Source organism: Anabas testudineus, chromosome 3 (assembly GCF_900324465.2).
Source record: "Anabas testudineus chromosome 3, fAnaTes1.2, whole genome shotgun sequence".
Classification (NCBI taxonomy): Eukaryota; Metazoa; Chordata; class Actinopteri; order Anabantiformes; family Anabantidae; genus Anabas; species Anabas testudineus.
This window is the reverse complement of record NC_046612.1, coordinates 23837737-23864877: the sequence shown is the minus strand read 5'-3', so window position 1 is coordinate 23864877 and position 27141 is coordinate 23837737. Positions and strand designations below refer to the sequence as shown.

At 40.6% G+C, this 27141-nt stretch overlaps 2 protein-coding genes across 5 annotated transcripts; both read right to left on the bottom strand.

Annotated features, from left to right (window-relative positions):
* Positions 1 to 19: 19 nt before the first annotated feature.
* On the bottom strand, positions 20 to 6565 carry slc7a6 (solute carrier family 7 member 6). 3 transcript variants are annotated; one of them, XM_026378044.2, is made up of 11 exons: positions 6429 to 6539; positions 4650 to 4738; positions 3859 to 4417; positions 3647 to 3772; positions 3250 to 3394; positions 3028 to 3151; positions 2822 to 2925; positions 2602 to 2698; positions 1773 to 1922; positions 1355 to 1538; positions 20 to 1253 (listed from the first exon to the last, which is right to left on the bottom strand). In XM_026378044.2, the coding sequence occupies exons 3-11, from the start codon at positions 4286 to 4288 to the stop codon at positions 1186 to 1188; spliced, it is 1428 nt and encodes a 475-aa protein (XP_026233829.1). In that variant the 5' UTR covers positions 4289 to 4417; positions 4650 to 4738; positions 6429 to 6539; the 3' UTR covers positions 20 to 1185. The 3 variants fall into 3 exon arrangements, with proteins under 3 accessions (XP_026233829.1, XP_026233827.1, XP_026233828.1); XM_026378042.2 differs by lacking the exon at positions 4650 to 4738 and having other exon boundaries at positions 6429 to 6565; XM_026378043.2 differs by lacking the exons at positions 4650 to 4738; positions 6429 to 6539 and having other exon boundaries at positions 3859 to 4570.
* Positions 6566 to 7769: 1204 nt separating this feature from the next.
* LOC113174198 (adhesion G-protein coupled receptor G5-like) lies at positions 7770 to 24136 on the bottom strand. 2 transcript variants are annotated; one of them, XM_026377974.1, is made up of 16 exons: positions 23939 to 24136; positions 23764 to 23854; positions 15829 to 15892; positions 14687 to 14946; positions 14087 to 14273; positions 13808 to 13850; positions 13437 to 13530; positions 12390 to 12512; positions 12085 to 12201; positions 11407 to 11449; positions 11181 to 11287; positions 10875 to 10990; positions 10513 to 10778; positions 10321 to 10420; positions 9808 to 10082; positions 7770 to 9017 (listed from the first exon to the last, which is right to left on the bottom strand). In XM_026377974.1, exons 3-16 carry the CDS (start codon positions 15890 to 15892, stop codon positions 8872 to 8874), a joined length of 1941 nt encoding a protein of 646 aa, XP_026233759.1. In that variant the 5' UTR covers positions 23764 to 23854; positions 23939 to 24136; the 3' UTR covers positions 7770 to 8871. The 2 variants fall into 2 exon arrangements, with proteins under 2 accessions (XP_026233759.1, XP_026233760.1); XM_026377975.1 differs by lacking the exon at positions 23764 to 23854.
* Positions 24137 to 27141: the final 3005 nt, after the last annotated feature.

Sequence of the window (27141 nt, the reverse complement as noted above, 5' to 3'; positions counted from 1 at the left end):
ACACAAACTGAATTTATTCTATGACATAATTTACTCAAAATAAATGAAAAGTCAGACTCAAAGTGGACTTATGCACCAAGTTTGAAGCTGGTAAGCACAAGGGTTTCCTGAGGCAATGCAGTGTTTTATAAAAAGTAGGCCAGCAATAGCAGGTGTGACAGGTGTTTTATGGAGTTAAAATTTCCCTTGTGCAGGTTTAAGAGCCTTAGCTGTCCTACTGTTAGGCTCAAAGTTTGGCATTAATACCAGCTTAGTGCTTTGTCTACAAAACCTTACTGCAAAAAACAACTTATGTCATGTTTACTCTGATAGACGGCCACCGAGATTGCGCATAGTCCTGTTGGCTATTAACTGTAATTATGATCACATTGAATCATATATGACCTACTGAATGGAACGGCATGAGGAGTTGAATTGAAACCTACAGGTGCGGTTTAAGGTGGATGTAAGTGAAATAAGATACAGTATGTTGAAGCAGTTTACTTTGAGACCAGGTAAATCGTGGATGTGGGAATGTCACACACTGTTGGCCCCGAAGATGGAGTAATTAATACCGTAAAAAGAAAAAAAAATCTAAAGAGTAAACATTCCAAAATAAAAATAAAAACAATGGCACAGAGTACATAAAGGCAATGACATTAATGAGTCACATGTCCTCACAAAGCAGCAGACAAATGTTTTTTTTTCATTCAGGAAGTCAACATGTATAACGCTGAAGTCTTGTTTGTAATAAAGCACACTCTCACATACATAATACCTTTCAGTTATATAAGTCCTATAAGAAATTATTGCATATGCTTTCAGGTCCCTATGGTCACCTGCAAAGTCTCACAGGCACATGCTAATAAAATGGTATTTATACAGTTACCTGTGTAAGTAACAAGGCAAATCACTTGTATGACAGAGGTAATTAAATAGTGTTGCAAACTGTTTCGTGATGTCTGGTCTCTCAGCACTGTCTCTGCTGGAATGTCCAGGATAAATCTGCAAGGTTCACCCCTGTGCATCTGTGGCAGCATTTTCAGTGTTGTAAACAAGGCAGTGAAGTCTGAGCTTCAGTACAGCGTACAGTACAAAAAGAAAACACTTTCTTTTTCCCCATAGCAGAATCCCTCGTCCCTCATCCCTGGTCCCCATGGTGACTGTCTGCTGGAAGGATGCAGAGACTGCTGGGTCTATGGGGTGCTACTCACTTTTGTCTGTCTCTGTCATTACACAGAAGCAGGTGTACTGGGTGAAGTGAGTCAAAGAACCTGCAGTGAGACATAACAAGATGTCAGCTAAGTCCATACATGTCGGAATAGATCGAGACATCTGACGTGATGAGCCTTTGTTGCCGTGTAGTGGAACTCACGCAGTAAGTTGGTGATGACTGGTGGCCGCTTGGACTCTGGTAAATAGACGCCCAGGAAGTAGACGGGGATGCCTGACAGGGCGATGGCAATGCCAATCAGAGAGTTGAGCGTGTCGCTGTAGAGAGGCACTGCCACCAGGAAAACGGCACACAGACAGAATATCACAGGGTACAACAAAGACAGCTGCAGGGGGAGAAATCAGGAGGGACAGCATGAGCTACAAATAAAACGAACAACTCTGAAAATGTTTTGGAAATATATTTATCGATATGTGAGCCAACAAATCTAAAATATATCACTAGGGAAGAGCCGGGGTCGGCTGAGCAATAACTGTCTATAAACCAGTCAAACTGCAATGAATGTCAGGTTTATCATTTCAAATCCTATCCTGCACACATGCGTTTAACTTGCTCATACTTTGAGAGGTCGGGGTCTGTCCGGCTCCTTCCAGCGAAGGTAGATCTGTCCAGCGATAGACAGACCCATGAAGAACCAGTAGCTGAAGCTGTAGTAGTTGATGAGCTGGAAGACATCCTCCACTGTGAGGTAGATCAGTGACATGACGCACTGGACAACGGAGACAGAGGTGAGTCATTGTTAGAAACACAGAGTTAAAAAGAGCAATGCTGGGACCTTTTTTTTAATGAAGAGAAAGGGGGAAAAATAAAATCAGCGATTTGCTAAGCTGCTTAAACTTTAACTTGAAAAGTTTTTCAGTGTTTGGATCTTTCAGTCCGTCTGACATGAACTCAGAGAACCTGCCAGTGTTTCTGTGCAGAGTTAATGTAGTGTTTCCTCCTTGCATAGCAGAGTTTCCATCTGCATTTCACGATGCAGTAACAGACTGTGTTAAGTAACAATGGTTGTCCAAATTAGTCTTGAGCCCTTATGGCTAAATCTATCGTGGTAGCATCACCGTTTCTCATGCAGAGCCACCTAAAGGGCTTCAACATTGTTTTGAGTGGTTTTGGTCCTTGGCTCTTGTGCTTTCCCCAGAGTCCCCTGACTCTTTTCACAATATTTTCTACCATAGACAGTAAAAGGTCGACATTCTTCTCAACAATTCTGTTATGAACTTTGGCACAAATATGTATATTATATATAGTAATATCATAATAGTTTATCTTTTACCATGTAACCTGCTAATTTTGGAATCATTGAGAATATAGAGAATATAAAACACTGAAAATCTTTAGATTCTAGAAATGTGGTTTGTGCATGTACTGTAATTAATCCATGTTCATACATTGAAGATCAGAGCAGGGACTGGAGTGAATCTTTCTATGTGGATCATAGACAAAGCATCTGGAAGATGACCCTCACGTGAACCCACGAAAAACAACCTGGAAACGACACACATAAATTAGAACACATAATGGACAGTGTAATACACTGGTCTCTATAATAATCATATTAAATGTATCTGCAAGTCAAAATAAGTTACACATATTACGTGTGTGTTGTACCTGGATGCAGCTATGATGGAGGCGTTGAGGCCTCCATAGCAGGACAGGGCCACAGCAATGGGAATGGTCCAGCTCATCACACCAAGAGTGTGATCTGCAAACGTCTAAACCAGACACACACTGTGATTCAGCAACTGTGGTTTCATCTCACATAAACATCGACTTTCATGAAAAACATGTTCTTGGTTGCTGGTAGTGGTACTCACCACTGCCACAGCATCACTGGCCAGTATAGAAGTAACATCCAGAACAGCATAGTAGGCCACATTGGTGAGGATGTAGATGATAGTGACAATGGGCATAGAGATGCCGATGGCCAGGGGCAGGTTCCTGGAACGACAGGACTTTGTATCATAACCAGCTCTGATCGAAATATTCTGATTGACACTGCTCATACTTCCTTAATGAAAAGGAATCACAAAAGTTACCTTTCTGGGTTTTTTATCTCCTCAGTAACAAAGTTGAGGGTGTCCCAACCGGAGTAGGAGAAGAGGGCGGAATAGAGGGCCAGTGCAATGTTACCAGGATCCGTAGATGATCCCTGAAAGGATGACTCGAAGTTGGTTGTGTAACCTATGGTGGAGACACAGCAATTAAGGAATCAGTTGGTGGTTCCACATCAATTGTACTGTATGTAAACGGTGGTCATGATGCTGTGTATCTGTGGTTGTACACAACTGCTCCCGACTGTTCTGTTGAAATGTAGTTTCGTCTGTATTGTTAAAGCGTCTTGTTTTAAGCCATGACAGTAGGCTAAGCGATCGAACACATGAGCGATGTACATGCTCACACATGTATGTATACAGCAAAAGAAGGGCCGCTCACCCTGGCACAGCTTGACGATGCCAGTGACGATGATGACGATGAGGGCTGCCACCTTAGCGTAGGTGAAGATGTCCTGCACGCGGGTGCCCCACTTTACATAGGCGGAGTTGATGAACGTCAGTAAGCCTGGGGAGACAGGGCAGTTTCATGGGTGTTCTTGGATTGGACAAGCAGACAGCAGGTGGGTCACAGAGTAAAGCGCTTGTACTTACAGACACAGGCTGCAGCGATGAGCCTCGATGCAGCATATGGTGGCTCACATGTTGGGAAGAGTGGCTGCACCAGGTAGTTTGCAAATGTAATGGCTATGACTGCCTGGCTGGTTGGCTCAATAATCAACAAAGACGTCCACAGACGAATAAACGCAATGAAGCCACCAAATGACTCCAAGATGTATGCGTAGGATGCCCCTGATTTGGTGATAGTGGTGCCTAGTTCAGCATAGCAGAGGGCCCCCACCACAGAAAAAAGTCCCCCAATGACCCAGATGACCAGCGACAGTCCGTAAGAGGCGCTGTATATTAGCACACCCTTGGGGGAGACGAAGATGCCAGAGCCGATCATGTTGCCCACGATCAGGCTGACGCCATTGAGCAGGGAGATCTCCTTCTTAAGCTGCATGCTCTCTTTGGGCGGCTCCATGACACGGGAAGAGAGGACGCGCTGCCGGTCAGCTTGAAGTCTTCGCGGTCGGCCACGGTGCCGTCAAACTGAAGGACCGGCTGTGGACGCAACAGGCCCCTGTCCTTATCTGGCGACCTCTGGAACAACCTGTCCAACAGATTCACATGTGTTAAAGTGGCGTCATACAGTGAAATGCAACCAAGTATTAAAACTAACAAAATGATGATGATGATTATGTTGATGCATGTTCAAACATTTCTGTACCACCAGTGTCTCTAACACTGGTGAAAGAAAAGGCTGTGGCCTGAGCTCAGCCGAAGCACGTAAACAAGACAATTTGGATGAACAGATAACAGAGGAAACATTAAAGGGGACGAACCCGTCACGTGTGACGCCCTGAGGTGGATTCTTGTCTTTACGGTGACTCACTGGGCTGAGAGTTACTCAGCAGGGGCTCGTATCTGTGATCTGAACCAAACAGCAAACAAGAAGCCAGCTCAAAATGTAAAGTGAGCGTATATGGTCGTGACAATACATGGGAGTGAGAGGTCGGTTATCACAAAGGGCCGGCGCCTGTGCGTTGTGCCTGCACGCATGAAAGGCGCATGCTTCAGTTCAAACATTCCACATCTGCTCCTCATCTGCCACCTGTTTATCTGCTGATAGTAGAGCAGCCAGTGACTCAAAATAACCACGCTGATGTTTACCTGATTCCCATTACTCAACAACAGGCACACACACACACACAGTTCAAGCTGTTTGCCTTGAATCCCAAGTCAAACGACTGGTTCAAGCCGGGAGCAAGAGATGGTAGGTGGTGTGAGTCTTCGTGTGTGTGTGAACGTGTGTGTGTGTGTGTGTGTGTGTGTGTGTGTGTGTGTGTGTGTGTGTGCATATGTGCCCATCTGTGAAATGCAACAGTCATTATGCAACTCAGTAAACATCCCGAAGAAGACGTAACATAGGTGTGATCTACTACAGTGAACCATGTGATGGAGCTGGAAACGCGTAGGGGACGCTGAGATTAAAATAAAAAAAAACGAAAACAAAATTAGGACACTGAGCGTAAAGTTAGTGCTGAGAGGACGGGGGGGGCTGGTGTCCACTGCTTTGTGTGATGATCGCTGAGAGACAGAGAGGGGTGCAGTGACTTCCCCTCCACATTATTGTAGAGAGCCGCTTGCTCAAGGCTCAAGAATCGCATGATCTCACATGATCTCAGGCTCCCATCCACCTGCAGCCTTATTTCACATCCTTTTCCTTAACATGTGGCCTCACGCCACTTGGGAGCTGTTGAACAGCAGCAGGACGAGACAGGTGGACATGTCAAGAGAGCTCCTGATGATAAAAACTCAACATGGTAAAACAAAATGAGGCAATCTAATAAACATGTGGCAGATCTGAGTTAACAGAGTGGGTTCTGTGTTGGATAAGGTTTTTGAGCTGCTTCAGCAGGCTCATCTGTCTGATCTCATGTTTATTTCACTGATCATTTAAAGTCAACCAACAACAACACCCTTTTATTATTATTATTATTATTATTATTATTATTATTATTATTATTATTATTATTATTATTATTATTATTATAGGAACCCCGGTTCCGGTTCAGGAGGCTCTGAACAACAAAACCGGCATCAGCACTTCCGCTTCTGATTTTCAAAGTAAAACCACAATCAGGTCTGTCGCAACCTTACTGGAATACGTTTAGATTTTTTGTTTTTTTCCTTTTTGTTTTTCAGTCTCTCAGACAGTGTTTTACTCAATATCAAGTCATGTAGAGATCGAAACCACACATGTGCCCAGGAGGCAAACAGAGAGACAAATATACCTGTCGTCCATTAGAAACCAATATGCTGCAATAACACGGTCCGGCCCGGTTCCCAGTGATGACAACAGTCCCAGCTGTAGTTTGTGGTAATAGGACTAGTAATACAGGTATTAGAGCTCTGCTGTGCTGTTCTAACGTGTAGGTTACTGGATTTGTTTAGTCCGGTCTGGCATCAATCCACTGACAAACCCCGTCCACCTCTCATGATCACTGCTGGACTCTTTGTCCTTTGTTGTCCCTGCTGTCAACAGACGGGACCCGATGCTGCATCGGAATAAAGGTGAGCCCCCCCCCCTGGCTGTGTCCCGGGACATGTTTCAGTCTTACCTGCTGGTGGTTCCCCTCCTCCTTCCGTGGTTCTGACCGTCGGGGCGCACGGTGTCCGCGGACAGACGCATCAGAGCCGGTAAACAACTGACTGGCTGCTGCAGGAGGAGGAGGAGACGTGTGTGTGACGCTGCAGTGTGTCTGTGTGTGTTAATGTCCACACACACACACACACACACAGTACCTGTCCTCAGCAGCAGCACAGGGCAAAGCAGCCCTCAACACAATCTTAGTCACAGTAAGAAGGAGCTGGAATATGTTGGGACAGTAACACTACACTGACAGTCTAACTGACTTGTGTGTGAAGGTTGTGTCATTAGAGGGGTCCTGTTAGGAGCATGGGGCAGAGGGGCCGTGCCCTTTAACAGCACAGTATGTGTCATTGTCATGTTAGTGAACACAAACTGAACTGAGACTTCAGTACAGGCTGACGTACAGCACAGATTCATTGAATTGTAGTATATGTAGGACCCATTCAGGGGCACACATTTGAATGCTGTAACGGAGGATGAGCTGTCAGCCCCCAGTTCTTTAAATCCTACACTGGTGATGAGAAGCAGGTGGGCAGAGGTATTTTTCAGTTGTCTCCAAGTACCTGTCGTTCAGGACTTATTGATTCATCTTAATCTAACTCATTAGAAAAAGAAAATTCCCTGGCAGGCAGATGCATACCACTGCCACTGCCGTGCTCCTATGACTGTGCAGTTACATTTCTGGTCATGCTGTGGAGTAGTTTCCATGTGATCATCCCTCACTACATGCTGAGCAGTAACATCTCCAGCTCCAGTTTGAGGCCATGTTTTTCACACTGTGAGCTCTCATGCGTGCACCGGGTGGCGCTGGAGACACTTTTTTTTTTTTCAGATCAATATGTCAGCTTCTTCAAAAATGGCACTGACTAATTATGAACTTTGTACAAAATCGACTGTGGTTGCGTGCTGTAGCAGAGACGCAGAGAGTGTTCAACAGTAAACAAGCAGCAGTTTGTGAAGAGAACAACAAATCTAAACCCCCCAGGGAGGAAATACACAGGCGCAGATAAAGGAGGGACAACAACGCAGGAAAACAAGTCTTGAATGTGCTTACTGAGCACTGCTGCACACACACACACACACACACTCTAACACACACACACACGTGACACCACGTAGCTGTAATTGAACAAGCGTTAATTCTTCTTAATAAAAAGGATTTTAATTCAAACTGATCCACAGTAACACAGTAAAAATTCAGTTTCTAAAATAAAACAGTGCAAACATCACAGTATTAAAAAAAAAAAAACATTGTGGGCTGTGCTAGAAGAAAATAACATTCACACACACACACACACACACACACACACACACACACACACACACACACACACACACATACAGTATATATAATATGCAGACATTTTCATTTTGGATTTTTCAATGGGACAGACAATTAAACATGTACAATGTACAATACATTTCAAATGTGACATTCTGAATTCAAAGAAAATATGAAGTAACCCTCCTTTAGAAAACACTGAGCCATTACATGGATCAGCCACAACTTTAAATCCACCTGGTCGGCGTTACCCATGCTGACCTCCGTTCACCACCAGGTGAATTTAATGTTGTGGCTCATCTCTGTGTTTAAAAATGTCTTCTCTGATGCACAGCGGTGCAAAACACAACTCACCAAGGTTTTATGAGTACAGTAAGTAAAGACTAAAAACCTAAAGTGCTATAAAAAATGCTCGATTATAAAAAGCACACAGTACAAAACTGAAAACAAAAAGCTTATCTACGGTTCAAGAAGAGTTTCAGTAAGATACAACTATATGGAAACAAAGTGTTTCTCTAACATGAATCTTATCCACAGCTTACAGCTTCAAACATCAAATAAATTCTTTGTCCTGTACAACTAGACACTGTCTAGGTATTCTACAAATTCAGGCTCCAGGCCTGAAATATGAGTTCCTGAGTGCTGGGGTTGCATCTTCTTCACTGCTCCACAGAAGAAGAATCACATATCTTATTTCACATGTTTTAGCTAAACTCTACCACAGGATGATTAGAAAATACTTTCAGCAAGGCCATAATTATATTTAGCCCCTCTACAGCCACATGCTTTATACCATGTCACCTGTAGCTGTAAATAAACAAATTACTTTTAAAACGCATTATCATTTCCTTGGCACTAATATTCAATGAGCACCAGTTGAAGCAACACGAAGCAAGAGGTGGGTCTGAACAGTAAGACATGTAACTGACTGAGTTTTCTGAAATTCATTAAGCTGATGTCTGTGAGGTGTGAGCTTTTTACTGCTTTTTTTACTGATTGTCAGCTGTGGGCACAAATTTCCCAGCAGCATTTCAGCAGAAGAAACAGTGAATCTACAGTGTATCACCTCCTCCATGTTATCATTTACAGTGAAAAGAACTGCTGTTGCTGTGCTGCCTTTTCAGCTTATTCAACTCTTCTCCTGGGCCTGTAGCATGCGTTGCTTGGTAGATCCAGTGCTGCTGCTGCTGCTGCTGCTGGTGCTGCCAGAATAAGAGCCACCTGCCTGTTTCCGCATACAGTCCAGTATCCAGAAGCGCAGCATCAGAAAGAAGCCTGGGGTGGAACAGGTGAGAATCAGTCATTCATTCATTGATCTTCTTTACAGATTCAAGCCCTTCACAGCAGAACAGTTTAATTCTAATGTACGATGAAGACTAAATGAATGTGCTGCTTTGTAATTTATAAACATGTCTAGAATTACTTTAATTCTGTTTCAGGCAGTTGACATTTCACATCTTTCTTATCTATCTTTTCTCATAGGCAGTGGGGTTTCATAATAGAAGCCAACGGTAAATGTTAAGTTGTATGTGGGAATTCAACATTTAAACTGAAATGGGAGGGTCAGTTTAAATGTTTAGCTTAATGTTTATGTATAAATTTAACTTAGCCCATCTAAACCTACCTGAACTAACATCTTGCTAACCCGATGTATCATTAAACTGTCACAGGTTAGCAAGCTGTTAGATCAAACTGTCTGACTGTCTGATTCTGCAGCAACAAAGGGTTAATAAGTTGAGTTTTTGGAATCAAAAACAAGCTGCATGTGAGAGGAAACAGCTTTTCTACTGATAGGCACCAGTAACAGAGGGCCTTGATTAATCTTGGGCATTGTCTCATTCCCACACTGATACAATGGCCCAACTGGCTCCAAATACACAGTCAACAATCTCTGAGCCAACAATGTAAATCTTTCTGTCTGCAGACTGACCATACATAGTTAAAGCATCTGTGACTGTAGCAATAACACAGATACAGTATGTAGCCTCTAGTGGTTCATTTCAACAGTATTTTCTTTGAATCTAGGCCACAAAACACATTTTAACTGGATCAGTGTGTTACACACCTTGAAAAGAGTTCAGGAAGCAGGATACAAACAGAACAAAGTCAGAGAGGGGTCCAAAGTCCAGGAAGGTCAGGCCCCAAGTTGTCCCAAAGAGGCAGCTGAGGCCCCAGATGCTGAGAAAAGCCACGCGATTGTTCTTCCATTCGTCTCTAGGTTTTATTTCTCTGTAGACCACGAACAGCATCACAATGCCAGAGAGGACCAGGAAGATCAGAATGGGTAAGTTGATGAAATAGTGAGCCAGCAAGGCTTCCCTCTCGGTTCTCATCCAGCACCTGGAACACACAGAGTACAATAACTAAATACTCAAGTAAAAGTACAAGAACTTGGCTACAAAGTACCCCACTACTACTACTACTACTACTTTAAATAAAAACACAAATTCTTGACTCCTGACCCTGCTCTAAATTCTGTATTTATTTGTCTTTACTTGTATTTAACTGACTGACTATCCAGGCATTACTACACACGTTTCTCCACAGCAGCTATGTTTGTCTAAAGAATCTTGCTTACATCAAGTATGGGTTGTTCACATCGTTGCTTGGCACCACCTCTCTGATACCATAAATGCCACCTATACATCCCAGGATCATAACAGGTATAATTGGGAATCCTGGAAAACACATTTCATAGTCTACTGTTAATTTCATGTTACTTTAATATGCCACAAAATACGATTTTAAAAGTATTACTTCAAATGCTTACCAAAGCCGACCAGAATCCATATATAGTGCTGTGGGGAAAACATTTGTATAAAAATCTTGTAGACCGACCAGAAGGTGTGGAAAACTTGTAAGCCCATCCAAGTGAAGGAGCTGAGCAGGGCATAGTGGAGGGCTGCCCCCACCCAGGTGCACACACGCTCTCCTCCTACGTTGGCCAGGACCCCAGTTAAGAAGAAGAGTAGATGGAGAAGGAAGAGAGACACAGCCAAGCCCAAGTGGATGCGCGTAAACTTCTCCTTAAATCGTCTGCCAGGGGAAGGACGGAATGGAAATGAGTTTCTTAATTATCAAAAGAAGATTAGTCTTGTTTTGATAAGCTGAGTAAGATCTCTTAACCATTACCTTTTTCTGAAGAGGTAAATGATGAGAGCGACGCAGCTGATCACTGACACGGCGCAGCCCAGAGATGTAATAGCAGTCAGTGCCAGGAGGTGGCGCACTGGTCTAGGCTCAAGTTGCTGTGACAGGACACAGAGGCAGTGAGTAGAGCAACAACAGCTTCACCCACCAAAATATCAGTAGTAAATAGTATATTTAATTGAAGTATCACAGTGTTGATTTTTTTAAATTTATTAATTTATTATTATTATTATTATTATTATGTGATTATTTTTTCTCTGTCTTGTTGTATATCTCTGCATGTCTCACCACCAGTACAGTGAAGTAAGTCAGATGGTTACACAGACACTCTGTTTGCTTTTCTCCACTCTGCTTTGTCTCACATCCATCCATCGCCCAATTGACCTGTAGCGGATCTGCATAGAGACAATAGTGAATTATTATCTGTGGGAGCTACATGAATAAACAAAGAAATACAGATATTGTGTTTGTTGATTAAATATTTGTTATAAGTTTGGCTCTGAAAGGTTCTCACCTTTTCTAGTGTCCCATGAAACACATTTCCTTGAATGCGTTTTCTGCAATGAAAAGAAGATAAGAATGGGAGCTGTCATGCTTTCCCCACTTAGTGCTGCACATTTTAATAGAATTTAAAAAGTTTAAAAATAATCACTACATTACTTGACTTTAGCAGTGGCAGCAGTGAAACAGCTGCCACTGCTAATAGGTGGATTCATTAGTTACATCAAAAAAAAAACATCTAGCGTGCTGCAAGTTAACTTATCACCACACTTGAGTTGAATTGAGCTTGAGTTGTAGACTATTAAAAGCATGTAAACAACATCTGTCTTTGCAAATTGTGGTAATAAAAAACACCCTTCAGGTGGTTTCTGTGTGTTCTCTGTATGGTTGAAGTAGACAGCCTGGAGAGGTGCATCCGCAGTTTGACATTTGCAAACATTGTTGATTGTTGTGATAATTGAAATGTAGTGTGCACACGGTACATCTTTCCCCCATTACAATACAAAATAATTCAAATTGCCTTTTGTCAAATATTTGCTGAAAGTCGAAGTGAAGAAAAAAGATTCTGAAGAATAAAAATCAATTAATAAAATTCTGAATATACATTTAGACAATAAAAAGTACAAAAGTACACACTGATGCAGAGGTAACAAAAAAAAGGCAACACACATACACACACACAAAAACTTACATATATGGTATCATGGTGAAAGGTAATCCTGATTGGCTCAGGCAGATTAGCGATAACCTCATTCTCCACTGTGATTTCCACGACATTGTTGAGAACCTTAACTTCGTTGTGATCCTCCTGGAACACACACACAGACAAACATACACTGTTAATGTCTCCTCATACAATACAGCCTGTAAACAGTATTTAAATCCAGAGGAACAAAAGTAAGGTTTTTAGCAGGCCTATCAATAAAAAACAAAACATAAAAAAAATGGCAGATAGGACGATGTGTTCCGCTCACAGCGCCTTGAACAAAGCCTCACCTCAAACAGGTAGTTGCTGTTGAAAAAGGTGCAGACCACTTTATTTGTCTTTTTTGCAGCTTGCTTCAGAGCAGGAGGTAGATGGACAATGGCAGTGGCTTTTACAGAATTACCTTCAGTGAACTGGAAAACAGAACACAGGAGAGAGGTAGCCCACTAGAGTTCGAAGACAATACTGATAATAAGTAAACAAGGAAACTCTTAACCGCAAACTGACTAATCATAGAGTATCACTTCTCAATTATTAAGGGCAAGTACAGGATGTAAGAACAGTGTTAGCAAAAATAAAATGTTCTCACGTTTTCAAATTTGAACTTAAATCAATGCCTTGTACCACCCTGCTGTTCTGCTTGTGGTTGTGTGTGTATCACAATCCCATGGTGTACCCCAGTTGTAATGAGTAGATCTAGACCCTTATAGATTGTTGGGTATGTATACAAATGCCCCTATTTTCAAGTAAAATGTAAGCTTTTCAGCAACGGTCCTCTACTTGTCAATAAAACGCTATGATCACTGGCCTTCATGTGGCTAACCTCTCACTTACATTCTTAAACAAAGCACCACCCCCCTCGACGTGAATGAATACTCATTAGCTTGTTTAAACACCTGCTAGAAAGCAAGCGCCTGATTAAAAATGGATGAACACAGCCTCTGAAGTAGTTCAGCCTACTCACCAAAGTGACTACTAAATGCTGATTGTTTTTATAAATCATTGCTTACGCTTTGCACAACATAAACCAACACTAACAGGAATAACACTGTGTTTCATGTCTTGTTTCTTTCTGTGTCTTATAGGAGATGTGCGTCATTTTTTGAACATGCAACAAAAACAAAACCAGTGTGGTCACAATGTGGCTGATGGGGCCTGTCTAGACAACACCGTCAGGATTCTATACAGCTTGTTGTCAGCACATCTTGTGAGCAGAACTACGAAAAACGAAGTGATCCTACCCTCAACTACAGGCCGTACATCTAGTGTTTGCATAATGTTATTTAAATGTCATCTTTGATAGAAGCTCTGGTGCTTTTTCTTTGTGTTCGTCTTACAGGCGATATAACGTTGTAGCCTGTGAAATCTGCCTTCATCTCCACCTCAGACTTGCGAGCACAGATATGCTCCTTCCTCACAGTGTCTTGTGATCTGTAAAAACACACATAACACTCAACACCACAATATTTTAAGTTCAAAACAGTGGTTTTAGATAGTCATTTTACAAAAGTAAGACTGTGTTTGTATGCCCCCGCCCTCTAACATAGCTTAAAGCTTAGCTTCCTGTTTGTGGCCAAAGTTTATGCACTTGATTACATAAAGTTTCAAAGCAGGGGCCTCAGTAATTAGAATGGGAGGAGGGAGGATGTTGACTAAAACACCACATCATGGTACTTCAGACATTTGAGGTAAAAAAAGAGAAAATTACGTGCTGGTGTAGGATCTGTTGAGCGCCTGTTCACATAAAATAGCTGCAAACAAAAAAAGAAAAACAACAACTAAGAGACTAAAGCAGAAATCTAATTTTTAAGTACATTTCTTTAATCTTCGAATATTAATACTTTTTATTTTAAAGATCATCTATTCATTATGATTTACATTTGAATGCACAAAGATAAATTTTAACATCAACAATGTGGAAAAATAGACTTGCTACATGCTTGCTCCATTTACTACTGTACTGTAGATAAACGTCATTTTTCCTTACTGCACTGGATGGGCTGTCCACCAAAGTTGTAGGCTTTGTGTGTGTTTTTACTGATCAAATCAGTATAGACGGTTCCATCGCGTATGCCATAGGATGCCATAGGTTCATTTTGACCATGAGACAGATCAGTGCAGCAGGATCCCTGCAGTCTGACAGGCCAGCACAGAGTGAAGTTATTTCCCCCGACCTGTGCAACATTACAAAAAACCAAAACACCAACTAAGTCTTGTTTAAAATTTCAATACAAAATCTTATTAATCTGCAGGTAGTATTGTGAGCATTAAAATATTTACATACATACATCCATGTTACTATAACACATGCAGCATCAGCTGTCAGATCAGTTGTCAACAACAACAACAAAAAAAAACAACTTAAGATTTGTTTTCACACCTTCAATTTCAGAGTGATACAATAGATGCTTTTCAAACTGATAGGGCATTTGAGAACCTACCTTGTCTTCTACACTATTTTTATGTAATTGACTAAATGATGCGTGTAAATTTAGAACATTGGTTATATTAACTGTTAGATTCAACAAGTATGGACTCACAGCATGAAAATAAAATCATTGATAAATGTTAAATCCTTCTGATTTACCTGTAGCTTCATCTGGTCTACCAGTGGATCCCAGTAAAGACAGAATTCAGTTTGCTGCTCTTGGTGATTTTTAAGGGAAATCACTTCAGACCGGCTACACTGGGAGGTGATCTGCCCATCGATTGACAGATAGGTCTCATTTGCTGAGATCAAGAGTCCCTTACAGCCTGTGGAGAGGTTGATATCCAGACTCAGGGCTCCTTTGCCATGGACCCAGGTGCCACAAAACTTTAAGTCCAGGTCATTTTCACTTGCTGCAGCTGAACAAGACAAAAGGCAGATATTATCAGATTTGTTGTCCTGCTGATAACCACAGCCACGTCTACTCATACTGTACAGTTTGTAAAAAAAATTTCAATTTTGGATAGACTGATTAAAAATAACTTGCACAGTTGTGTTTAGGATGCTGAGGATTGGTAGGAACAGAAGTAGGAAGAGAGTTAGTGAAAAGTTACTTTTTCAGTTTGTCAGTTGTCAGCACACGTGCTAAATGATTTAGTCTGATGAGCAAATAATTCTGTCTAGTACTTGTAAAAAGAAAGCGTGATCACATGTCAGCTGAATAAAGAATGAGCAATAGAGGTTGTGGGACTTCTGTCAGACCTCAAGCATATATTTACACAAATTATATAAGACTGTGTACAGTGTAATGTGTTGTCATCTTTAGCACCAAGGTCACAGTGCATGTCTTACTCCCACAGGTTACCACAACAAATCTTTGCAGATTAGGAATGAAGCATCTCCTTCAGTTTTCTGCTTTCATTCTGTAGTCTTGCAGAGTCTTTGCAGTAGCTTTTTAAGGGCAATTTACAAGTGCAAATATAATTGATGATTATTTCTAAAAATCATATATAGTATAAAATGTTATTTGTCTCCTGCTGAATACCACACTGAATATCCTGTGGTGCTTCAAGTAGTGAACTTCAGACAGCACTACATTGATGGCAGGTAAAATGTATCATCTGCTGACATAATATGTGGTGTGTGTTTAAAGGTTCTCCTATAATACCTATTGTTTCAGACTCTTTACAAATGAAAACATGTAGATTGTAGAGTGCACTGTGCAGTGTGCTGTAACACAGTGGTGAAAATTGGATGTACTTGAGATAAAGATGTGTTTTTCCAGTGTGGTTCAATCCTACCTATGCCGAGGAGGAAGCTCATGGTGAACACAACCCTCAGATGATCTACCAGTTGGGGGTTCATCTGCCACAGGAAACAGAAAGTACAGTCAGCCAGCATACTAGAACTGACACTACAACCAGCTGTTGACAAAAAGCAGAATTTAAAAAAGCGTGATGTGCATTTGCAAGATTAGAACTAGAGAAAAAAAGACAAATGTCAAACACAATCATATCTCCTACATTTTTACATTGTGCAGACACATCCTATGAAAAACAAAAAGCTCAAGATATCTCAAGGCAGCCCAGTTTGACGCATTAAAACGTTTTTTTAATGATACTATTCTTATGCAGACCCCTGCCTTGTTATCTAGATAGTACTTTCCGATTAATACAAATGAGTTCACGCTCAAAATACCCACAGGGACCTTTCTGTGCTGTTATCAATGGAAACACTCTTCCTCTTTAACTGCCTTACACATGAACATGGGCCAGTAATTCACTCCTTTTATCATATTTTACCAAGTTGAACTTTCTTGTTTTAAGGTGATGGTGATAGATAGATTGATGTTTTGAATATTAATACAATGCAAGTACAAAAAAATATCTATATCAAATTCCCTAAAGGAAAAACAGAACTTATTTCTTATCATATTATGTCAGACAATGTGAGAATCACAAGTGCTTTGACATGTATCACCTAACAACAACCTAACAATTTAATTTAAATTTTAATCTTTAATTTTCAATTTCTACCAAAAACGCAGACAGCTTTCATCACACAGACTGTACAGCATTTGCTTGCTGCCCACATGATAATGCACTTGCCAGTCTGAACACTGACACACTCACAAACTTACAATTTAAAATGCAACAAACGCTTCAACTGTGACTGCGTGGAGTTGCGAAACAAAAGTGTGACAGTGTGGAAAGAGGTGCAGACGCGGTGATACTGAAGGGGAAAAAGAGCTGTCGCGGTTGTCCTTAACAGTACTAGACTGACAGGAACCAGCTGAACCACAGACAAAGCAGAGAGACAAACAGAAACAGACAGAAAGAAGCAGAGAGTAAGAGAAATAGCAAGCTGCATAGCCAGGGTTGGCCAGTTGGCTATTAATAACTATGTACACTGAAACACACACTCGATACTTGAGATGGACTTAAGCCTTGGACAGCTAGACAGACTGATAAACAAACACACACACTCACACTCACACAGGGGAGGATGATAAGCAACAGGTTACAAAGAAATTTTGTGCTATGTGATATTTCAACACTATTATACAACCTCAAGGTTTAATATTTCAAATGATTCAGGAACCCAAGTATTGTGTTGCTTCAAAGTTATTATAACAAAGTCAGCAAACCCAATGTTAATCTCTTAGAGCTAAATAACATGAAATAAAATACTTAGTATAAGATGTATGCATTTATGTATTCCATTGTACACCACTGTCATTTGTTATACTACAACAATTGAATTCCTTTTTCAATATTACTTGTTGTGGAATGGTTTGCAGGGCAGACAGAAGTATATCAGTAGTATCACAGTGACTTCCGTTATTTAAAATTTACAGACTTGATCTGGTTTGCATTTTCTGTATTCATTTTCTTTCACTCATCAACTGTCACATTAAAGGCTCTCTTGTTTGATCAGTTAGATCTAGATCAAAATCTAACTTCCTGATCATCATCTTTTTACACACATGTAGTTTGACTTTCCCACTTTCAAGTGCATACATCAAACCCTAGGGCTTGTAGATGACTGCCCAGCCAACAACCACAACCACAGTTGCTGCAATTTAACAAGTTTTCTGGTAAGAAAGACGGAGCTACTTCTCAACTTCTCTCTCTCGGCAGGATACACACAGAAGTGAGATGCAGAGCACATCTGTAATGATATGGGCCAAACTGCAGACAGAAAGTCTGATCTCCATTTAAAGTATGCCACGTACATTTTCTGTTTCACTATAACAAAAGCTGATCTCCAGGACATCAAGCTGAAATATAGCATATACATAGTTTTCTATGAGCAGGCCAAATTAATCTCTTCAGCAGAGTGCCTAAGATGACTAACTTATGTAGTCTGATAGTCATGTTTCCTGTTGATATTTTCTATATGTCAATATAATAAAGTATTAAATAATTTTAAGAATTATTAATATTGAAATACAACAATGCAATGTAGTATAATAGATATTATAAAATGGGATATTAAGTTATTTGACTTCAGTTCTAGTGCATAAAGTTCAAGTCAAACTGCAACCTCTGTATGTTTTACATAGCATGCCTTCGAGGTTTGAGCCCTTCTCATTCGGATAATTTAAGAGCGATACAAAACGTCTGGCGAAAATGTGCTAAGGTGTAACTTCACTGTGGTTTATAACAAGGAACTAATACATTATATAGACACACTCAGACACACACACACACACCACCTCTTGCAAAGAAGGGAGGACCCATGCAGTGTTTTAGTATCTTGCTAAAACACCATGTTCCTGAAGTGGCAACAGATTTAGCAGGTTAATAGATAAGCGAGCAGTGACATTCTTGGAGGAGAGGGATCAGCAAGTGAAAAAAGTAATGCCATCAGGCATCAGAACACTGGTTATGGCGCTGTGTAGCCACAGACAGCTGATTCCCGTCCACCACAACATTAAAACCACCAGTTAGCTTTAATGGTTTAGAGGCCACCAGCCAAGAAATGGTGAAGACCTGAGTGTCACTCAATAACCACAAGAGTACACAGTCAAGCAGCACATCAGTTACTATGTATTACATCGAGAAATGTGCAGTGGTTGAACTATGTCCTACATAACCCAGCACTAACTTACCTACACATTGACAAAAGTGGTCAATGTGGATTTGTTCACTGCATACTGCATGTAGTATTAATTTAGAAACTGAGTTGCATAATTTGAGAATGTTAGATGTTAGGCTCCTTCTTGGACATGGAAGTGACTTTGCCACAAAATGTCTACATTCTGACGTTTTCAGTTACATCTAACCAAATCTCTTTCTATGCTGTTGACTACAAAACACAAAAGGGAAACTATTCTAGCATTTCTGATTAAAACCATAGATGGAAAAATCATAGATAAAGCTATGAGCGTACTTAACTACCATCAAATATCAATGCTTTAAAATAATATTTGGACAGTAACATATGTTACAAAGTACAAAGTAAATTTGAATGAAATATGTTTAGTTCAACATAAACTGCCTAGGTTTGGTAAAAGCTGTACATTCTCAAAATTAAATGTAGACCAAGCCTGGACAACACACTTGTGTTTTGGGTGATGACATGTCTATTAGCATTTCACTAGTGATGAATTCACACATAGCATTAATGTGTAACTCACCACAGGCTCACCCAAACTACTGTCATTACAGCTCTCTGACTATAGACACTATATCAATGAAGAAGTCCTCCACTTGTACTGAGGGAAACAGTAAACCAGTGTCACCCCACCCACACGCAGTTCACTACCAGTGTGAACACACAGTGAAAGGCTCAGTTCTTTGCACATGTATGAGGCAAGGCACAAGTGAAGCCGGCAATCAACACAAAACCCTTCTGTGCAAATGTGAGACATATAACATCTAGCCACACTTTTAGAGCCTGGAAATATTCTGCACAGGGCACAGAGTATATATGCATGAGTGCATATACCAGTTATGTGACATGTTCTTTGTATGAGGCTTCTTGATAAAACATTTATTTACTGTTTCTTAGCTCAAACCTGTATATTCAACCTCTCTTATAACTGACTGAACTGGCGTGACATGTAAACTAACTCTCTCTCTATCCCCACTCCCGCTCTATTGTTCCAGCCCAGCACACCCAGGCCTCAATTCAGCACAAGAATTTCCCCTTTTCTCTCACTTCCCAGCTCTTGTGTGCCCAGTGTGTGTGTGTGTGTATGTGTGTGTGTGTGTGGGCGAGAAGAGGCACTGACCAAAGACTGGCATAAGTGTGTGTGTGTGTGTGTGTGAATTCCATGTCGGCTCACTGTTAACAATTTGTATACTTAGCATTTCTGCTTTTTCATTAACAAGCTCACAGTCATTCTGAAACTTGTTGATCCAGTGCCGTCTACACATCTTCACACATACTTCTTTAATGTGACCACAATCCATATACCAAACAAACGCATTTATGTGTGAATGTATGCATGAGTTTCAGTAACCCCAGCATACGTGAACAAGAGAGGAACATAACCCCTATGATCTCCCAGACTGTTGCTTTGTGTTTTCCTGTAAATTTTGTCATGTGTCTTCCTACGATGACTGCATCTTATAGGGGTATGACTCACTTCACTATATTAATCATCTTCACAGCCAGCCATACAGCCGAGAAGTATGACAGACAGGTATTTATATATCTTAGAAGTGTCTGAGTTATTTAAAAGATTTATTGATTGCTGGATTTTTTTTTTTTTCATTTAGGTTGGGAGTAAAAAATAGATACAGCAATATGTTATGATATTTCCAATTTCAGAACAATGATGATTCAACATACAAGACTGTACAGGCTATATAAATCCACTGACAGGATGCCATCAAAATTCCAATTTTCCTGCATGGTACCTGCAAAAACTTAAAAATGTTTAAATATAGTTGCAGACTGTGATACAGCATAGTTAGTTGTAGAAATTGTACAACTAATCAGAGTGGCAATAACAACAGACGTGTCTTGGCTGTAGGTGAACAGCAGGTCAGGTGAACTACAGTTGTAAAAGGCAGCAAAGAATAAATACAAGCCAAAAGGAAGGGGGTAAGGAGTAAAAATCTGCCACCTCCTAATTTGGACCCACTTTGGTGTTTAAGATAATCTGCAAGGAATAAAAGACAATGGAAACGAAACTATCGTGTAATGCCCCCTTGCTCATGAACTTGTCTGCACAGTTCAAACTACACCTATATAAGTTCGCTTCAAACACCTGAACGAGTTCACTATTCCATCTTAGCACACTAATCAAAGAGAAAACACGAAAGCATAATCTTGGTTCATTAGTTGAGAAGTGTGAAAATGCAAGCCTAGAGGTGTATGCCACAGAGTTCTTCTTTATTCATCTAAACATATTGCATCATATTAACGCTGACTCTGCAACATGTACAACTTAACAGAAAACAAGTGAAAAAAAGTTTTTTGCACTTTCACAAAATACAGCCCATTTTAGTCACAAACTGATATGAATAAGGCTTTTGACACGGAAATTCGTGAAGCGTTCCTCATTTTTTTAAGAGGCAGCAGTAGCTCAGGTGGTAAAGCAGTCGCCTACAGACCCCAGGGCGAGTGGTTCGATTCCCGTTTCCTCCTGGCTACTAGCTGAGGTGTCCTTGGACAAGACACCAGAATCCTCTAGTTTAGCGCCGTCTCAGTCTGGCAGCTGTCCAAAATGAATTTCCCCAAGGGGATCAATAAAGTATACATTATTATTATTATTATTATTATTATTCAAGTGTATGGCTGTTTAGCAGCTGTCTGTGCTCAAAAGATACACTTGTTTTATTTTACAAAACTGCACACCCAATCATGACATTCAATATCTATGTGTACATTATCAAATCAATTTGTCAGATCACACAATATATGTTGTATGTTTAAAAAACTTTTTTTTTTTTTTACAGATATAGTGATATACTGTAAATTATATTCTTCTATTATACAGTGTGTTGCAGAACATACATACATAGATTTATCGTTATCATTCATAATATTATGAATTAACCTGTTATTCCCACAGCTAATCTAAATATTATCAATACTAGCTAGCTCTCAGTTGGTTGTTACACCTCTTTGGTCACTATCTATACAACTATTAAATATGTTACAACAGAAACATTCATTGTCCTCAAAGGATGGCATATAATGACTACTGAATGACTTGCCATCTTATCTTGAGCCTACATTTACAGCATACTGAGTTTATAGTTTGGATTTTGTCCTGTGAGAATTTCAGCCTGGATTTACCTTACTCCTCTGCAAGCAGCAGAAGAATGTGCATGAAAGAGTAATTCAGAGAACAAAAGCTGTTCTTTGTTGTTAGGCCTTAGAGCTGAAGTGACAGCAAGCGTGAATAGGGGTCAGAGATCAGTGGCTGGTTTGGAGGCTGTTTAAGCCAATGGTTAAAATATGTCTACACACACATTTGCACAGAAATGACAGCTAACATATAGAGGCTAAAGACCACTTAAGTATTCTGAGTAAATTATCATCATGTCCATACTTTAATTTAATCTGCTTATTTTCTAAAGTTTTAGAGATTTAATTTATAAGGAGTAGCACGGCCAAGCTAAGTAAAGTGTTTAAGAAACTGTCTCTTCTCCTTGTGTCTTCGGAAGTAACACACTGAACTCATTTGTCTTCACCATTTGTCTTTTTGCAAAATATGCTGCAGTGACAAGATTGCACTGTCCCACACTGTGTTGTGCTGGTAAGATCTGGATTAGGTTTCCTGCATCACAATACAGGAAACAACTGGCATGCTATGGCTGATGTTGCTGTATAGCACATAGTATAAGCAAGTTAGCTCCCCAACGTGGGAAAGTGATACATTATAGTCATACTGAGCAGCTACTGAGGAAGCTTCTGAAAGTGAGATTCATGAGATCTAATTGAAAGTGTTTATAATAACTTCAGTGTTTTATCTCACCAGATGTAACAAATACTAGAATAAAGATCCGCAGAGCTGCAAAGCAGGGTCAAGTACTGAAGTCTGCTGTACAGAAACTTATCAAGTTGAAATGGAAGATTAGATTTATTGGATGGCTGATGTGGAATTCTCCCTCGGCTACATTTGTATTAGGACTTTGCATTCTTTGTGAAAGCACCGTAGTTACGCAGAGTGCATGTCTGCGCGAATGTGCCTGGCTTCCTTTATCTGTATCTGGATGTCCTCCGCGAGGAAATTGGAGCAGCAGGTGGAATGCTGCAGATATTTCCTTTGAGGCTATGAAAAAATCAATAAGGCAACATACACACTGACAGATACGCAGACAAAAGCCAGCATATTATTAAGCCTGAACCACACCAAGTGTGACCTAAGGGGTTGGTCACGAGGTTGGAATTGCCATCAGGGGCTTTCTTTTCCTCATTATGAAAAGTAAAGTAAGCATAAATGAAAAGGAGCGTCTGCAATGACTCATACATCCACTACAATATTTGCATTTCAAGGGATTGAGAGCTCAGAAAAAAATCCCTCTTTGCTCGTCTTTCACTTACTTTCGGTTTGAGACATCAAGCGCGTCTCTGATCTGTAGGGTTCACCAATATTACAACTGGGGTAATGCCAATTTTGAGCTTTTTTCACAGTAGTCTAGTTCCTTTTATTCTCTTTTTAATGAGTGAACTCTTTTGATTGTGCATCTAGGCACTGTCAGGAAACCGCACGCTAACAGCTGTAAGGAAAGCAAGGTAGAGCTGTGTGAATGCACTGCTCCGAGCCTTTAGTGTCTGCCTTTCAACACCAATATAAACCAGATAATACACAGGGCTTGACACAGCTCTGTTACTGTAAATACTGACAAGGATGCCATCATACCACCTGCCCCAAATAATATACATATACACACAGAAAATAGATTTTAAATTGTTATATTATATTTGATTAGACTAGATTAGATTATATTGGATGATAAATAACTTAATAAGGTATGTATTATTCTGGAGATTTGAGGCTATATGTAGGCTCATTTTAATCATACCCACATACAGCACCACCGTCACTTTTTTCTCAGCTTATCATCACTTTATTCGTACACTTTACACATTAGGCTAGAATTACAATTACAAAGGCTAAAAACGACTTGATAAAATTGCTTTAAAAGTGCAAAGACATCACTACTGGAGGTGTTAATGAATGTTTAGCTATAATTATATAGCCTAGCTTACTTAGCGTTAGCTTAAAGTTATCATTCTTCTCCAGAGGTGTGTAAATTATGAAGACTTACCTTGAGTAGTTTTTTTTTTTTTTTTTTGTGAGCAGACTTTCTAGTGCTCAGAGATTCCAGTTAAAACTTCCACCCTCCCGTTCCGCACAAACTGAACCGAGTAAAATAAAATAAAAAAGAAAATGTATAAAGTAGTTTAGTAATTACTGCACGTTTAAACCGGGGATGGACTCACTTCAAATGAACCGATTTAGCTTGACCAGAGGGACAGAAAACACGCATTCGCGTCTGGCTGTTTTTCCAGGTGATGTTAAATCCTTCGATATACTTGAGACGGTCGGAGTGTTTCTTTCAAACTAGAAAGTCCAAAAGAGCAAGACGCCGGGATGAAGCGCTGACTGAAGCCGCCACACGGACCCGCTGCTCGGACACGGAGCGAGCGAGTGAGTGAGGGGGGAACCAGGCTGGTGTGAAGGCAGCTGCCATGGAGACGACGCGCACTTCCGTTGCTGACTTTCACAATACATCACCCAACGTAAGAAGCTATTTCTAGATGTACACTCATAACACAACAGCAACAGCTATAATGTATTGTGGTTATTTTCCCTTTTACTTCCCAGACAAATACACGTCAATTTCTTGCTGTAGCTTACCTGTTCACCCGCCGTTATCTGGTTGAAGTTTTATTTTCTGGATGATGTCATTGGTTTTGGTTTGTGAGCTTTTTCTTGTGACATGATGTTCTCTTTTATTTTGAAGGCGGGGTTATTTCTGCCTGTCTTGGTTTCTTGCCTCTTCAACAATCTGAGTCTGTCCTGACTGTTGTCATAGCACCAAAGGTGTCACAATGGAAAAGCCAGACAGGGTGGCTGTGCCTGGAGAAGTTGGAGCATTATCAGCCATTTCACTTTCCAAAGCCTCTCTCAGGACAAGCAGACAAGCATCAGAAACAAGTTCATATTGACTTTTGTCTTTATTCTAATAGGCTTTGCTTTTACATGTTATTATCCCCCCACGATGTATTATCGGATTAAAAAGGCTCAAGAGATGTGTCAAGTTAAACGCCTTAACACAGGATACTGTGCACTGATATGAGTCAGTCTGTCACTGTGTGTATCCTCAACTGTGAACTTTGTAGGTGAAGTTTCATTCCTTATTTACATCTTCCTGTGACATTGTTGGTATCACGGAGCCAGTGCAGCACCTCGATGCCACAGGCAGCTGGCAGACATACAGATTTTACCACAGACCGCAGCGTTGTACATCAGGGGTGGACTGTTTTGCAAACCACTACCAAAAAACAAGCACTGCCTCTTGAGAATATGAAAAAGTATTTTTCTGTACAAGAGTTATGTTGTGTACAATGGTAAACAACTACCTTTTACCTACCTTGAGCTTCCCGAACAACAAGAACTGAAACTTGCCACCATTTCATTATATTCTTGATGTCTATCAAGATAAGAGCGCATTAACAGTAATGTATTGAGTATGTACAGTATGAAGAACATCCCTCTAACACATACCTCTAACGAACTCTAACCACTTTTTACACTGTGCATAACTACTTACTATAGACGTTCTGCCTTCACAGCAAACATTACAGCGCTGACTGTATGACACTATTATTTGTCTGGAAAGTTCCCAGTGACACCTGAACACACATCATTGTTCGGTTTTTGGTACAGGTCTCTTCAAAGGAGGAACAAGGGCAGTATTTTGGTGCATATAAAAAGGGGCATTGTGTACTTTCTGAACTATGGTGGTGCTTTTATTTTCTGACACAATCCATGTTGTGTTTTCTTGCTAACCAAACCGTATTTACTCTGCTGTTCTCAAAATGTGCGAGACACACCTGAAGGCTGCAGGTGGAAAAGTTAATATTTAAACCCACGATATTACCTGATGTCATTGTTTGAGGTTACCTGGCAGTTTAAAGCACATGTTCCGCTCAGACTTCCTCTCTCACACTTTGACTTACTTTATGTCTCCTTCTTCTTCTAAAGAGAAAAAGTAAAGGTTTGGGCAAAAAGGTGGTCAGTGGGGAGGGGGAAAAGGAAGATTTAGCACCTGGCTCCTCTGTTCAACTGTCTTCAATACGTGTGTGTGCATGTGTACGTGTGTGTGTGTGTGTGTGTGTGTGTGCACATGCATGCCTGTCTGGATTTGTCAGTTGAACTGTGTGGGTAATAAAGGGGCTTTCTGTCTCAGTGATGACAGGTGTGCTAGAACTACAGGCACACGCGATGACTAAGGGCGCAGACAAAAGTGGTGATAAATTTGCCAAATCCCATACACTCCCATACACGGGTGGACGGAGGGAGTGAGAGTGAAAGGCAGACGGAAATGTGAAAGACGTGAAACACAGAGAGAGTGGGAGTCTGTAGACAAGCTCAAGCTGACTCAGGTTAGTAATCTTATCTCCCATCAGCATGCAAAAACCGCAGCAGGGACTAGGTGACTGCAGTTCCTCCTTAATAGATGAACAATTATTTTAATAGTGTTAGGTTCAACAGAATAGAAAATGTCTGTGCATGGCTGCCAGCAGTGAACAATGTCATGTAGTTCTACTCTTATACTACCACTACCTCATTTCACATGCTCTAAATGTGGTCAAGACAATATATATATATATATATATATATATATATATATATATATACATATTTACACGTCAGTGTGAACCTGAGAAAAGTCAGGTTGTGGTCACAGAGACAGACACAGAGGTCAAAGTGTTCCAATGTCAGCGTGACAGGAAATTAAGCACACTGCACTGTGAAATTCAGTCACTTGGCTTGTGATCCCTTCACTGAAAGGTAACGTGCAAAATCAAAAGCTTTGTTAATGAAGGGTCCCGTCTACCAATGTCTGTTTTCAGTGTTCACTGTGCAAATAAGGCGATGGGTGTGATGGGTAAACACAACCCGGTATTCACAATGATACACTGTATACTGAAAACATGTAGGTATTACTGCACCTGTAAGGACTTATGAAGCAAAAAACATGACACATTTCAACAAATGCAGCTACCTTGTGTGTATTCTCACCCATTCCTCAGTATGAACTCTCACCTTATGCCATACACAGTCTTAACCTTAACAAACAAGTTCTCAAATCCTTAACCGCTAAATCAAAATCCACCAAGTTTCTCAATTTCATACTGAAACCATTTTCAGGCATGCATGCCTGTCTTTTCATGGCTGTCTTTTCATGGAGGCAGACACAGTGTATCATTGTGCCCCGTTCCTGTTAAATTGAGGAACAAAAGTCTCAGGGCCTTTTAGGGTATCGAGGCAACACAACCATTTTGGCTTAAATGACTTTACAGCACCGTCATAAAAGGGAAAGTCCAATATTCACTCTGAAAACAGCTTTACAGGGGTTTAAATCAGCCTTCCACCTGCCACAATTTCAGCCTTCCATTCCTTGGAGTTGTGCATT